Source organism: Ostrinia furnacalis, unplaced genomic scaffold (assembly GCF_004193835.3).
Source record: "Ostrinia furnacalis isolate ACB-3 unplaced genomic scaffold, ASM419383v2 OfSCF2340, whole genome shotgun sequence".
NCBI lineage: Eukaryota > Metazoa > Arthropoda > Insecta > Lepidoptera > Crambidae > Ostrinia > Ostrinia furnacalis.
This window is the reverse complement of record NW_021132579.1, coordinates 68429-83779: the sequence shown is the minus strand read 5'-3', so window position 1 is coordinate 83779 and position 15351 is coordinate 68429. Positions and strand designations below refer to the sequence as shown.

General features: G+C 35.7%; 3 protein-coding genes across 3 annotated transcripts in view; all 3 read right to left on the bottom strand.

Moving 5' to 3' along the window:
* LOC114355092 (double-stranded RNA-specific editase Adar-like) overlaps positions 1-7313 on the bottom strand; it is a 52389-nt gene extending 45076 nt beyond the window's left edge. The window contains exons 1-4 of the mRNA XM_028307753.1: positions 7264-7313; positions 7074-7110; positions 4647-4693; positions 2318-2402 (exon numbers count right to left, since the gene is read on the bottom strand). Of these exons, the coding sequence (XP_028163554.1) occupies positions 2318-2402; positions 4647-4693; positions 7074-7110; positions 7264-7266 (172 nt within the window). The 5' untranslated portion in view covers positions 7267-7313. The remainder of the gene's footprint in view (positions 1-2317; positions 2403-4646; positions 4694-7073; positions 7111-7263) is intronic.
* Positions 7314-7797: 484 nt separating this feature from the next.
* LOC114355095 (GDP-fucose protein O-fucosyltransferase 2-like) lies at positions 7798-9541 on the bottom strand. The gene has a single exon (XM_028307757.1). It carries the CDS (start codon positions 9405-9407, stop codon positions 8211-8213), a length of 1197 nt encoding a protein of 398 aa, XP_028163558.1. The 5' UTR covers positions 9408-9541; the 3' UTR covers positions 7798-8210.
* Positions 9542-13599: 4058 nt separating this feature from the next.
* On the bottom strand, positions 13600-15315 carry LOC114355083 (GDP-fucose protein O-fucosyltransferase 2-like). The gene has a single exon (XM_028307747.1). It carries the CDS (start codon positions 15118-15120, stop codon positions 13717-13719), a length of 1404 nt encoding a protein of 467 aa, XP_028163548.1. The 5' UTR covers positions 15121-15315; the 3' UTR covers positions 13600-13716.
* Positions 15316-15351: the final 36 nt, after the last annotated feature.

Below are 15351 nucleotides of genomic sequence, written 5' to 3'. Positions count from 1 at the left end.
TAATAAATATCGATATTCGATTGTGAAACCTAGTAAAAAAAATACTTACCTTCGCCAAACTTCAATTCAATGTCAATAATATCACACATGCTTAATCGTCGGTTAATTAATTAAAATAATTAAAAAAATTCACAATAACAATACAATCAACAATTAAATTAATTAGCACACTTTTTACAGTTAAAAATGTGTTTGCCACGCGCGTCAAACTGTAACTGACGAAATGTGAAAACGAACGGCGATTTTTCAAAGTTTTTCTTCGACTACCCGCGGATTTTTAAAAAAAATTCATTTTGAGTTTTTAAAAGAAGTCGAGGCAAAGGACTGTATGAATACTATTCCAAGTTTTTTCACGAGTACCCGCAGTATTTTTTTTAAATTCCATGTTGTTTTTAAAAGGGGTTTAGGCAAAGGAATATATGAATATAAATGTTTTGTTAATTAAGATAAAGCAAAGGATTAAATGAATATACATACTCCCATATTTTTTTAAGAGTAGATAGTTTAGGTTTAGTCGCCCGTATGCGAATGATCGTAGGATCAAATCCCATTTGGGACAGTTAACTATTTATGTGAAAATCCTATTTTCAATAACGGATTTGATGAAACTTTTTAATGATTATAGCTTAAAGACTAGAAAGCAGACAAAAAGTCTAGTCTGCAGGGTATTTAAGGAGATGTAAGTTTGTACAAAGAAATCTCTGGAACTACTGAACCGATTTTGATAATCACGCTACATTATTCCTGAGTGATACACACCATAACAATAAAATCTAAGCTCTAAGCCTTAAAACCTACAAAATTGATTATTCCACTTTGTTCATCTGGGTGAATTATCACCTGGGTGAAGAAAGTAGTACGTTTCTTGAGCTTGGCACCGACTCTAAGAATATCAATCATGGTCATAATAATTATCCTAATTAAATAAAGAATTTAATTTATTGTTCTTTTGTACTTACATTATTATTTTTTTCAATATTTGCACGACTAATTAAGTCAACATGTGGACATGCCAATTGTAATAATAATATCTTGTAAAACCATGTAAAAGCAAATAAATATTTCTGATTTCTGATTTCTTAATTATTTTCCTACTGCTTAGTGTACTTTTTTTGAGTCAGTTTAATTTTTTAAAGTCGTCTAACCTATTCACGAAGGCGAGTGAGCTTTTTTTACACTTTCACTACTGTTCGTCTTTCAAAAGTTTTGTCAGACATTACACTATCGTCATGTGCATGTTTACTACACACAAGTAAAGCTCACTCGCCTTCGTGAGTTGCAAAAACTAAAAGCAGTCCCGAAGCAGTGGTAGGGTTAATATTGGGACGTGTGAAAGTGCTTTTTAAAAGCCTATTTACAAAAATAAATGAGTTTTAGAGTTTTTTAGTTTTATACAACACTAGCTTTCCGCCCGCGGCTTCGCCCGCGTGGAATTTTGTCTGTCACAGAAAAACTTTATCGCGCGCGTCCCTGTTTCAAAAACCGGGATAAAAACNACGATCTGTGACAAACTAAATTTCACGCGGGTGAAGCCGCGGGCGGGCAAAAGCTAGTTCGTTGGTTCGTTCGTTACAGCCAAATGACGTCCACTGCTGGACAAAGGCTTCCCCCAAGGTTTTCCTAGTAGTAGGTACTTAAATAAAATAAAAGTTTGTAAATATGGATATTCGTTATACCTTCACGTGAAAACTACTAAACGGATTTACAATAATTGTAAGAAGTAATACCTATCTGGAACTACTGAACCAATTTTGAAAATTCTTTCATTAGTAGAAAACTAATTTTTTTTTGACAGGACTGTCCCGCTGAGAAAGCTACAATATTCCTGCCTGAGTGACATGGGCAAAAACTTTTTGTCAGGCCAAAATTACTGCGAAAAAGCACAGATACTTCCAGTTTATTTAGATCCAGTTTCTGAATTAAGATTTTTAGCTTGAGCATGCTCAATAATGCTCATTTCCAATCAAGTAGGAACTTTTCAAATAATTCATCCTTGAGTAGAAAATGAGCATAATTTTACTTTATACACTCGCGAGCAAAATGATGGAAAACAAATAGGTGTTTTGAGCGATCTCCGTTCCACACTTTTGCTCGTAGTATATACCCTAAGAGCTAGTGAACGCCAGACCCACGTCATTTTATAAAAACTGAAAGTTTGTCAGCGTATGCTCCCAATATAGGATATAATGATGGTGAATTATGAAGTTTGGGTCATCGTGGCTTTGGCAGCTACCCTAAAAAAACTGTCTGGCAAGGAGTTGGAACTGTCAAAACTGTCTGGCGTTTACTAGCTCTTAGTGTAATAGTTTCTACTCACAATATCCTTTCCCAGAGTATTGTCTCTTCTTTCTATAGTCCTTCTTCAACGGCTGCTGCATCATGCCTGTCGCGTTGCTTGTGTACTGAAATAATGGCGGATGCGCACGAGTGGTTATCGTAAACGTCTTNAACGTCTTATGACGTTGGAGTAGGCGTTGTTTTTGAACGACAATGTAGGAAAATTAGAACTTTCGTGTGCCATTTTAACTAAGGCGATTATCACACTGCACCGCGCTCCGCCGCGGTACGCGGGACGACAGATCTGATCATTATGGCTGGTTTTAGAGTCGCGCTGATCGTCGGCGCTGACAGTTCAATATGTACGTAATTGAAGGAAACGTTCCTGAGTGACGCTGATCGCTCGGCGCCGACGCTTCATACAATTCGACTGTCAGCGCTGACGGTCAGCGTGCGTCAGCGTGACTCTAAAACCAGCCTAAATGCAAGTACCTCAGTTTGTATAGAAAACACGCGCGGCACAACACGCTGATAACGCGTTTGCGCGCGGACCGCGGCGGAGCGCGGTGCAGTGTGATAATCGCCTAACTCATATAAAAAATGCCGCGTTGAGACTCGTGTTTCTATATTTTAACGTAGGAAAACTTTTAATAGATCAGCAACGAAGAAATGTTGCAGCCAAATGACGTCCACAGCTGGACAAAGGCCTCTCCAAGGATATCCACGACCGGTCCTGCACTGCCCGCGTCCGTGCTTCCTTCCTTCACCAGATCGTCGGTCCACCAAGGAGGGTAACGTTATTATAAATAATAGATGCAAAAACTGGCAAAATACACTTTGAACGCGTTTACCAATCGCTCCGTAGATATGCAGTCGCCCGGCAAGCAAAAGGTCATGGGTTCACCCGCCTGTGGCAGTCGATTCTTTATTTTATGTTTCCCATTACCATGTATTCTCAATAAAGTCAAGATACACCATAGAATAGTCTCATGTGACCGCTTAAAGGACGTAGCACACTTATCAACCCGCAAAGGGATCGTAACCGTATCAACTCGAGGCGGTCAGTATGTTTTATATGAAACTCCATACTGCAACGCACACTTAACCGCACCGTAACGTAAACGCTTCGTCTCGCGGTTGATTAGCGACAGCCCATACTGGACGAAAATCGCAGCGACTAGACGCGACTTGTCAATTTCATACAAGCTAATCAATCATCATCGTCATCATCATCTCAGCCATAGGACGTCCACTGCTGAACATAGGCCTCCCCCAATGCTTTCCATGTTACCCGGTTGGTAACGACCTGCGTCCAGCGGCTTCCTGCTAACTTTATGATTTCGTCGGTCCACCTTGTCGGTGGACATCCCAAGCTGCGTACAAGCTAATATACGAATACAAAATCGTCTAAAGTGCGCTGTCGCTGACAGATCGCGAAAGGGGATACGGTACCGTGTTGATCCCTTTCCGAGTCGATAAGTCTGCTTTGACCTTAATATTCCAAGAATTGGTATTAAAGTACTTGAGTTAATACAACAGAACTTTTTATTTTGGAAGTGTTCAAGGAATAGCACAATAAGCTTGTTATCAATAAAGATATAAAATATGAATGAGACTTTGTATGTTCACATTTTGAACAATTTCCTTATTTGACTTAAGACTAAGACCCGTATTCACAATGCTTGCTTAAGTGAAGCAGCAAATCGAACGCACAGTGTTGAATAGAGGTCTATGTGTGACCCTGTGCATCCACGCGCACTGTGAGACCTCATAGTAATGTTTGTGAATACGGGCGTATCAACATGATGTTATTAGTTAAAAATACAACATGGCATTACTAAAATCATTGATAAAGAACTTCAGGAACTGTATGAATGTATCTGTATTTATACTGATGAGTCATTTATAAAAAATATGTTATCACTTCACATTATTTTGTTGATAAACAAAGACAAAGCTGCTTTAAAAGATGGGTCTACCTTTTTTTTCTTTCTTTGAATACCTACTATGCATATCTTTTAGATCATTGGTTCCCAAACTTATTTGAGACGTGTCCCCTTTCGACTATACAAAAACTCCGCGCCCCCCTCCTCCAGTCAAGATTATTTATTGGTCGTATCGAGCAGTCTGAAATGCATTCTCTCAGCAGTCGCAGGTTTTTATACTTATATACACAGATGGCCCGCGCCCCCCTTTAAAGGTCTTTGCGCTACCCCTGGGGGGCGCGCCCCCCACTTTGGGAACCAATGTTTGAGATGGTAGCACTTTTAATGTAACAGCATGTTAAATTATATGTAGTAGTTGGTAAATCTTCATGATAAATAAAAACATTATAGGTAAAAAATCTATTAAAAACATGATGTACTTACCACAAAACCAGTGTGGTGATTCATACTCACCCATTCACCATACGTCTCTGGAATATGAATGACTAAATAAATAACCAACGTAACACATTAGTAAACTAGTAACGTAAATACACAAAGTCCAATTAGAAGGCTGAGTGCGGAATTAGCTCCGCCAAATGCACATCAACACACTACAAGCCAACAGTTTAGTTTTTAGAGGGGGGGACGAACTGCTCGAACAAAAATTGGCACTTTAAACTTATATAATTTACAAACAGATCCCTAAATGGAAAAATAGTCTTAGAAACATCTAAGCCATTTTAAAAGACCTATTCAATGATACCCCACACGATGGGGTAGAAGATTAAAAACAAATCATCCCCACTTTACATGTAGGGGAGGTACCTTAACCTTTAACCGACGACGTGATTTTTTTGTCACGTCGTCTGCGACGTGCGGTCTGTGGGACCGCTATACTGTGTATTCAAAAAATAATCATTTTTTGTATAAAAGTATATTGGTTTTATACTTTTTGAGAACATTATAGTATTACAAATAAACATACTAATAATTTGTGAGGAAATAATGTATATTTTTTATTTAAATATGGCTAAAACTTTTTTGACCCTTAATTTCATTGAAATTACACTAGAGCTCAATAATACCTTTAAATCTTGTAAATTTTAACCAAATCAAGAAAAACTATACTTCTTCCTAAATAAAGTGAACATAACGAATAAAATAAAAATAAATGACACGTACATTATATGCACAAAAAAAATTTTGACGTAGGGTAAACATTAGGCACAATCTGGACATATTTTTTTACCACATGCCAAGCATTTTCGGTATGCATAAGTAACACCTGTAAGATAATTTCGTTTGCAATCTAGGTGGACTAAAATGTACGTCTTTTTTGCAATGACATCAGGCTGATTTGGCATGTCAGAGCCAATAATCATGTCACTGTTTGCTTTACCACCCGTTCCGCGGTATTTTTTTACAGACTACCATCTTTTACATAATATTATGTCCTATTATCAATATATCATTAGGAAATGTCTTTCTCTAGGTTGTGATGGCCCAAGGTCCATCATTTTTACAAAAAATCAGTCGTCTAAAACAATAACGCAAGTTTCAGTATGGTACAAAAATGTTACGTAGTCTGCGACGTGCGGTCCCACAGACCGCTATTGAACTTTGAATCCAATTATCTTATTAAAACTGCGCTCATCGATGTAACCACTACCTGTAATGGCGTATGGGTAACTAAACTCGAAGGTACTGAGACTCTCGGGACACGGGAGTAAGTAGAACATTGCAATCCAAAAATTTCAAAAACCGGAGCGGTCTGTGGGACCGCACGTCGTCGGTTAAAGGTTAAAAAAATATTATTCAAAATTTTATTTTACCGTTTTGTCGGCGTGATTAACTTACATACCTCCACAAAATTACAAATTACAACTCCCTAGTGCCAATAGTTTCCAAGCAATACCTCGGACAGACAGACAGACAGACATATCGAAACTAAGGGTTCCTTGTCAGGACTACGGAACCTTAAAAAACTACTTCTTGACACAAGTCTAGCGCATAACTGAGTTAATGATTGAGGTATGGGAGTGACACTACTAGACAAAGGCCTCTCTTAAGGATGTCCCGACAACCAGTCAAGTCACACCCAGTTTCTGGCCTAGGGAAGCACAAGTCCGATTTTTTTAGGTCAATTCGTTCGACTTAGCTTCTCCGACTATAGCGCTTTTAGGCGAGTTGATATTATTTTCTGCAAGATTTCCAGGGTGGGGCAGCTGCCCTTCTCTGTCCCCCCTGGGTACGTCCATAAAACAAGTAGTAGGACTCAAGATCATCCAATTGGAGCCCCAAAACTACACAGGTTCATCAATAAATTGGAAACCAATTAGAATTGTTGAGACTGACAACACCACAGGTGTGAATAATCAAGGTTTCAAGGTGTGTGAAGCTATCTATAAGTAACCCTATCCTCTGACCAATAATTTTAAACATATTTGCTGTTATTGAACACAGAAAACCTATAATTTACTAGCAAATAAGTTGAGGCATCCTTCAAATGTTGTTTTAGAAGAAGGGCTTTCCCCTAAAGATCTAATAAGATTCAAAGATATGGCGGCCGAGCGACCTGAAAACATGCGCGAATGCAATCGTCGCAAATGTATAAATGTATCGTTTATTATACACGTAAACTTCTCTACATGTATTATTCATGCAAATAATATCCTATATTATACAGCGACATGCTAAACTTTCATTAAAAATTCACACAAAAAAGGAAAAAAGCTTTAAAAATTTAGCGTGTGCGAAAGAGTGATATTGTCGCGCAAATTTCATAGGTTATCGGCTGATTTTTATTAATATTTCACACGCTTTCGCTATATTATGGAGTACACTAAGTATCTTAAAAGAAATACTCACCCTCTTCATCCAAAATCAGCAGGAAATTATCTAAATCCTTGCAGCGGGAAGCGATAACATAGAAACAGTTCAATAATATTTTACGATAGTTCTCAGCACAAGTAAACCACTAAAACTTTTTCAGGCGATACGCAAGTCTTTTGAAGATGCTAATAAATGCGAATTTCGAGTTTTAACGCTTAAAACTTACCATTTTCAGAAATTTTCAGCGCAAACAACACATCACACAAGACATCAATACATTGTTTGACTTGACATTTCAGCATTTTCAGCTTCGTTCAGAAACACAGTAAAAAATACATTCACACCAAAGCGAACATGGCTTTCTTTTCTTGCGAATGTTTTTATAATTATTAAGTAAAACGATTACCTAATTAATGTGCAAAATAATTAAATATTTACTTACATCTTATAAATAATCAGGGATCGCTGAACAGAAAAGGCGAGGCGAGGTTTTGACACTTTAACAAATTAAATTATGGTTGACACAATGCGCGCCAAACTTAAATTTTTTCAACAGTTGAACTTTGCAAGCAAGCAAAGTTAATTGATAGATAAATGCATCGCTTTTAACAATCTCTAAAATTGTACCAGGAAAATTCAAAATAATTAAGAGCTACTAGGATCTAGAATAAATATACAACATAATTTTGTTAAATTTTATTATTTCTACCATAATATATTTGGTTGTTTCTAATAATTAGATTATGGCACATTTCTACAACATTTAAGTAACAATATAACATTTTAATACACTTAACTACTTACTACCTTTACAAATACATTTTAAATGCCTACAAATTAAATCTTAGAGTGAGTAAATGCAAGTTTTAATAGGTACTTAAATTAAATATTGTCTAATACATAATATTATCATAGATAATTATTTTTAAAACTATACACTATTTCAGCTAATTCATGCTCTATCATTTTCCATCAATGTTCATTTCTCTGTGATGGAAAGAGACAAAACAGTGTTTGAATAAGTAGAATTATTTTAGTCGTAAATGAGCAGAAAGTAGATCTACAAACGTGATTACTGCTAAATCAAAGTTAAATTCTTCGCAAATTGGTCAAGTTACACAACAAGATGTTTTAAAACGTTCAAATGGAGTCATCAAGTTACGAGTGGTCTTTTCAATTAATTATTTTCCATATACTAGGCGGATCACAAGCCCCAACATCCGGGCAGAGTCTGTTAAAAGTCGTAGAACTGTCGAAGCCTAATATCTCTCTCTCCTCTTGAATACGGAATGTAAACGTGCTTTCGTGGGTCCCAATGAAATGTGCAGCGTGCGAACAAATTATCTGATCGATTATAGCTATGCCACCGTCATTGTACTTCTCCAAGTCTGACGCAGATGGATCATAAACATAGACTTTAAAACCAGCTTCTTTGAGTTTGCTTTTCAATATTTTCACTTCAGAAGCTGAAGCGTCAGTTGAGATGAAAATTTTCTTGATTCCAGGCATTTTTTCAAATGCATCCTTTATTTGTTTTACAGTGCCATCAATCGAAGGGACGTCATTAGGTCTGCTTGTGGCAAAGTCCAAACGTCTCCAGTGGATTGCTATGTAGTTGTTACACTTTTCTTCGTCACAACCCAGCTTCTCCTTAATAAATTTCTTTGCTTTCTTTACCAGTGTTTTGTTGAACTTCATGCTTTTACGGCAGTCCCAGTACGCTTTCGTCCCATAATTGTCATGTAAAGGTATTTCTCCGTGCATGAACATGACTTTTTTATCGTTCGGATGTAAATTTATGAGTTCCCACAACTTCGATATCTTTCCTTGGAACCGTACACATATGACTTCCTTCGCTGAGATATTATCATAGTTTTTATCGCATTCCTCTTTAGGTACAAGCTGCCATTTCTCTTCAAAAACTCCATTTTCAAACGGGTTATCAAAGTTTTGTAAAACGTACAGTGTGTCGATATCTATCGGTTTCGCAGATTCGTCGACTACCTCGCTCAGTTCAAGCACTGGGGCGTAGGATTTTAGAGATTCTACATCAAAAAAGGAGCGCCAAGGCACTGGTTTGTCATTGTTTTTCCAATGGTACAATTTATTCCACGGCGTCAGAACTAAGCGCCAATCCGTTTTCCCGCGCTTTTGGGCTTCAGCCAGCATTATAGCAAACCTCATGTACACATCCCGTCGCAAATTGAAACCCTCAGGAGGGTTTACATCATAGAAAATCAACTTGTGATCTTCGTTTGGTGTTATTTCGTTGTTACAGGTCTCTGAAGCTGCATCGCAGTACCCATCGAGCGCAGTCTTCTCAGCGGCCGCGTTTAGCATGTGTATGAGAAGTAGATTTAGGAAAATCATCGTAAAAGTCCCACTTTATTGAGAAAATTACAAAAGAAAAACAAATTCAACAAGTATTGATCGATTTCAAAAACTTTGACATAAATATTTTTTAAATTCAAGATCACGGCACGAAATAACGCAAGTTTGCCTTGATGTTGATTTCTGAACGAATTTGTCTATTTTAGGGGATTTTCCTCTTATAACTTTTTAGCGGGAAAGTGAATCGGAAAATTTTAGGTGTCTGTCTTTTGAAAATAAATTGATTTATTGTCCGATAGTGGTATATTTTTTTAATTAATCTAATCGTGGTTTTATTTTATTACTAGCTTTCCGCCCGCGGCTTCGCCCGCGTGGAATTTTGTCTGTCACAGAAAAACTTTATCGCGCGCGTCCCTGTTTCAAAAACCGGGATAAAAACTATCCTATGTTCTTTCTCGGGACTCAAACTATCTCTATGCCAAATTTCATCAAAATCGGTTGCGAGGTTTAAGCGGGAAAGCGTAACAGACAGACAGACAGACAGACAGACAGACAGACAGAGTTACTTTCGCATTTATAATATTAGTTGGGATAGTCAAGATACTGCTGAGTCCAGTCGTATGAGTGCTAAGATACTTTTTGCAAGATCCAAGTAACAAAAGACAATGCCGGAAATTGGCGTCTTTTTTTTTTCGCGCGGCCATGGACCAAACTTTGTTTTTTGATTACAAAATAGTGTAATAAACCAAACTTACTATGACATGTATACCTCTAAACTCAGTCTGAACTGAGTTACGAGCATTAGAAGTTTGATGATTTTCATACTAGATTTGCTTTTTGCGCGCAAAGTTTTGTAAGAAATTGCAACAAAATAGTGACATTGTATGTGTAAACAAACAACACCATCCATTAAAGGCTCCAGACATCAGTATGGAGCAGAATCAGCGCAATAAAAAAATAGCGCAATATTTTGTTGCAATTTCTTACAAAACTTGCGCACAAAAAGCAAATCTAATAAATTAAATGAAACCATCAATCGAGCAAGTAGGATTTTATTATTATTCATCAATAATCAAATTCTGAACTTGAATATTCAACTACAATGTCTGCTCATGAACGCTTCAAGCTCGGTACTTCTTTCCCAATTCCATAAAATTCAATACTTACAAAGTGACAAAAAACTTTAAAATAGGTAGTTGAAACAAACCACAGCTAATTTTCATAGTTGACTGTACTATACGATAAACATGTCAGTCAATTTGACAACCTTTGTCGGAAACATTATTCAATGAAAATATTGTCCGAACCCTTAGTATTTCTCTTCGACAAATACTTTAACACATTGTGAACCACTTTTCTTTCACGACTATATAAAGATTTTAGCAATTAGGCCAGTAGAATTAAACACAAAAATTGATTAAATCGGAAATAATTCCTACAAAAGATTTTTTTGCTTTAATGGCTTCATTGGTTGCCCATTAAAACTCTCCTAAGTTTTCGACTTCGACGGAGTTGTACTCAAGNGACAGACAGAGTTACTTTCGCATTTATAATATTAGTTGGGATTAGTTGGGATAGTCAAGATACTGTTGAGTCCAGTCGTATGAGTGCTAAGATACTTTTTGCAAGATCCAAGTAACAAATTTATAATAAACTCGTTAAGCTACCCACATAAGTACTGATAAATAATTCCCCATAAAAAAATGTGAGAAAATGTACCATTCTAATGATACCTATATAATAGGGATGTTTGTTTCCTGGGTAAAAAAGCAAGAGTTTTAATTCGTCCGTCAGTTAGCTTGTCAAAAACTATTCGACACATATTTTTCTCTTTAAAAACTAATTAAAATGTAAAGAGATAAAGCGTGCCAAAGTTCTAAAGAAAAGGCCCGTGACGTCAGTGAGTGCGTAAAAATGCAGCACTTTGTGACGTCGCGCGGAACTTCAACGCACTATAACTTTGTAATTATTTTTTAAACTAAAATTGACGAATTAAAAAAATTTTTTAGGTAACTAGCCTATTGTTATTTCTGAAAAAAAAATACACCTTCAACAGCAATACGTTTATTATGCTAAAAACATTTTTTGGGTATTTCGCCGAAACAGTAAATTTTCTGTGTCCAGGCAGGCGAACACATGTTTTTTTTATATTTATATGCATAAAACTATTTTTATGGAAAAGTTAATCGAAAGTTTTATTTGTTTTTGCTATTACAATAGCAGAAACTACAAATAATACCGTAGAAAAACATAATCAAAAGTCGTTTTTCTAATTTCCTTGTTATGTCCATAACTGTTGTTTGCCAAAATGAAGGCACATTATANAAAGTGTACATATGAAAATAGATGAAACTAGACCTATTTTTATCGACAAAAAAGAGGTCAAAAATATTTTGAGATTTTTTTTTAATTTTTACAGAATTTTTTTTCTTCCAATTGCTTATTGTAAAGAAAACGTAATAACTTTTAAACTAAGCGGTATTTCCTGATAAAATAAAAACAGTAATAATGCTAAATAACAGGCGATACTAAAAATATACATAAAATACACAAAAAAGGCCAACAAATAATAAAAAATGATACTTTTTGAAAAAAATCTGCTTTTAAATACGTGTTTTTTTGGTTATTTGATAAATTTCTCCAAAAAATGCCCCTATAACAGGTGGTTTTTATTACTTTGTATTATTTGTTTGTTTGTTTGTTATTCGTTTGAACTAAGCCTCTCCGGGCGCGCCATTCAACGCTTCGTTAACAACGCAACTGAAAATGACTCTAGATTTGTAATTTTGATAAAGACAAGTTAGATTTCAAATAAAAACAAAATATTTCGAAGTAAAATAAGCATTTTAGTTAAAATTAAAATTGTTTCTACCTGAAAGTGGAGAATAATGTTGTGGCAGGCCTTTGTTCAAACGATCATAGCAAATGTTGTGATAGGTACAGAGACATGCGATTTTTGGTTTTACAAAGATAATACGATAGAAAATAATACAAAGTAATAAAAACTACCTGTTATAGGGCATTTTTTTGAGAAAATTATCAAATAACCAAAAAAATACGAAGTTTTAAGCAGTTTTTTTCAAAAAGTATCATTTTTTATTTGTTGGCATTTTTTGTGTATATTATGTATTTTTTAGTATCGCCTGTTATTTAGCATTATTAATGTTTTTATTTTATCAGGAAATACCGCTTAGTTTAAAAGTTATTACGTTTTCTTTACAATAAGCAATTGGAAGAAAAAAAAATCTCAAAAAATTTTTGACCTCTTTTTTGTCGATAAAAATAGGTCTAGTTTCATCTTTTTCATATGTACACTTTACCGTGACTCACACTGTATATATTTGAGAAACGTTTAGTTATCGTAAAAAAACTTTAAATGTCAAATACTTAAAGGAAGGAAATTAAGTGAAGTTAAGTTCTTGTCCGATTTCCCTGGGTCTTCTTTACGACCATTGTAGTAACGAAACGCAAGAAATTAGAATATTTTAATATTTGTAATAATTTCCTTGGCTACCAAAAATTCATGACCTTATAGCTTTGTTTCTAAAACGAATTATGACACCCCTTTTAGATATATTAGCTTAGTTTTTGCTATTTAATACAATGGGAAACTAACAATTTAGTTAAAAACAAAAATATATTTCGTACCAAGGAAATTAGGCAAAATTTAGCATTTTTGGCCAAATACCCTTTTATAATCTCCATCCATAAATTTAGAACAAAAAGGTAAATTTTAATACTTAACTTCAACAGCATCACTTAGATTAAAATATCTTAAAATAAATCTTACGCCATGCGTAGGTTTAATTATTAGCAAAAATATTATGCTTTTACAAATCTTTCTTTCTATCACATTATCACATAGAGACTTTTTTATACAAAACTAGATGAAATATTTTGACATAAGGTCCTACATTAGAACACACTCAATTAACCTGTATTTGATTACAATATTAATCACATTAAATATTAAACTACCTACCTTACCTACTTAACTCGTAATAAAAATTATGAATACATCCATTCGCGATAAGTTTGCCGCTGGCGTTATAACGTCACTTAAAAGAAAGCGTCTATAACTATAGCAAACTTTAATTAAAATATTTTTTATTTATTAATATTGATAAAAAATATTACACTTCATTTCGTTTAATCACTAACTAATTGCGTTTAATCGCGGTTGGAGAGGGGACGCGCATTCCACGGACCGGCAAACTTAGCGCGTACGGGTTTTTTAGACACCGTTGGAGAACAAGAACTTTATACCTAAGTAAGTAGTGGTTAAATCCGTTCGTTGCGTTTTAGTTAAATATAGGTATGATGCTTAATTATGTTATGAGTGGGTACACTACAGTACTCCAGCCCAGAACAAAAAATCATCTTTACTCGGTTCTCGAGTCAGCCAGTCTGACACCTTCGGTAGGAATGGCACCGTTGGGTAAGTGTCTGGTATTGTAAAAATGATTTTGCCATTTTCATATACGTAATCCGTAAATTCAATGTGGGTATTACATTGGGCCTTATCATTGAAACTTACACAATAAGCACTGCAAAACATTTGATAACTCGTAACTTTACCAAATCCAAGTACATCTCTATCCAATTGAATGGTCTCCGTGAATTTGCTCAACTGGGTGCCTATGAAATAAGCAGCGTGTGTACAAATAATGTGATCAATAATAGCTATCCCGCCTTCTTTAAAGTCTTTCATATCTTGAACTGAAGGATTAAACTCGAAGGTTTCAAAGCCAAACGCTACAAGTTTACCTTTTAAAGCTTCCAGTTCGCTCGCCTCTGCGTCAGATGCAATGTAAACTTTATTTATGTCAAGCTTACAGTTCTCAACAACCCATATTATTACTTGAACAGTCTCATGTACAGATGGAAGTATATTTGTTTTTCCCAACATGCAACTGAATTCTTTTCGTCTCCAATGTATAGCCAAATACGACGGACATTTTTCCGATGTGCAATGAAAGTTTTCAATTATGTAGTCCCGTGCCCGTTTCACGAGTCTGCTATTGTACTCCATGATTCCCCACCAGGATTTGCGCGGGTTGGTCTGTTTTTGTGGTTGATTGAGAAGGTGTACATTTTTAAACATAATTTTTTTATCAGAGGGCTGTAGATCTACGAGTTTCCATAGCATTTCTAAGGTACCATTTATAGAGACGCAGTACGTTGTTTTAGCAATAATGTTGTCATATCTTATAATACAATTCGTTGTCGGCATGATCTGCCACTTTTTTTTGCCAGAGGATTCACTCCATGGTTCACTCGGATAGTTTTGTAAAACAAAAAGAGTGTCCACTTCCAATGGCTCCGAATCAGGTGCATCGATCACCTCATGCATTTCTAGGACTGGTGCGAATGTTTTCAGCGTCTTAATATCAAAAAAGTTGCTCCAAGGCTCAGGTTTATCAGTATTTTTCCAATGATGTATATTGCTCAACGGTGTCAGAACCAAGCGCCAATTAGTTTTGCCATGCTTATGCGCGTTGACCAACATGGTAGCCATATTGGTATAAATCACCTGATGATAGTGAAATCCAGCATTGGGCATGACATCGTAGAACATAAATTTATAGTCATCACTAACCGCGGGTTTGTTGTAGCAAGTATCCGAGGAGCAGCTGCTGCGTCGGACTGGAGCTGGATATTCGACTTCTATTTCTTCACCTTCGTATACTATCATCTCTAATCGAAAGGCTGCAGTATATACGAGAAAAAGATTTAAAATAATCGCAATCATCGTGAAACTGGCACTTTATGTTTATTTATACGAAACAAAATAAAACTTGCCTCGAGTGAAAAAGTTCAACAGGTTGTATTGATTAATTCTTGATTTTTTTAGCAAACATTTGGGTATTGGAAGTGATGATTCCGCCAAATTCAAAAGTTATTATGACGTATAGTCTGACAGGTTAGAACGGAACGAATGGATTTCCGAACGGAAAGGTCAATGCCTTTTTAATTTTTCTTT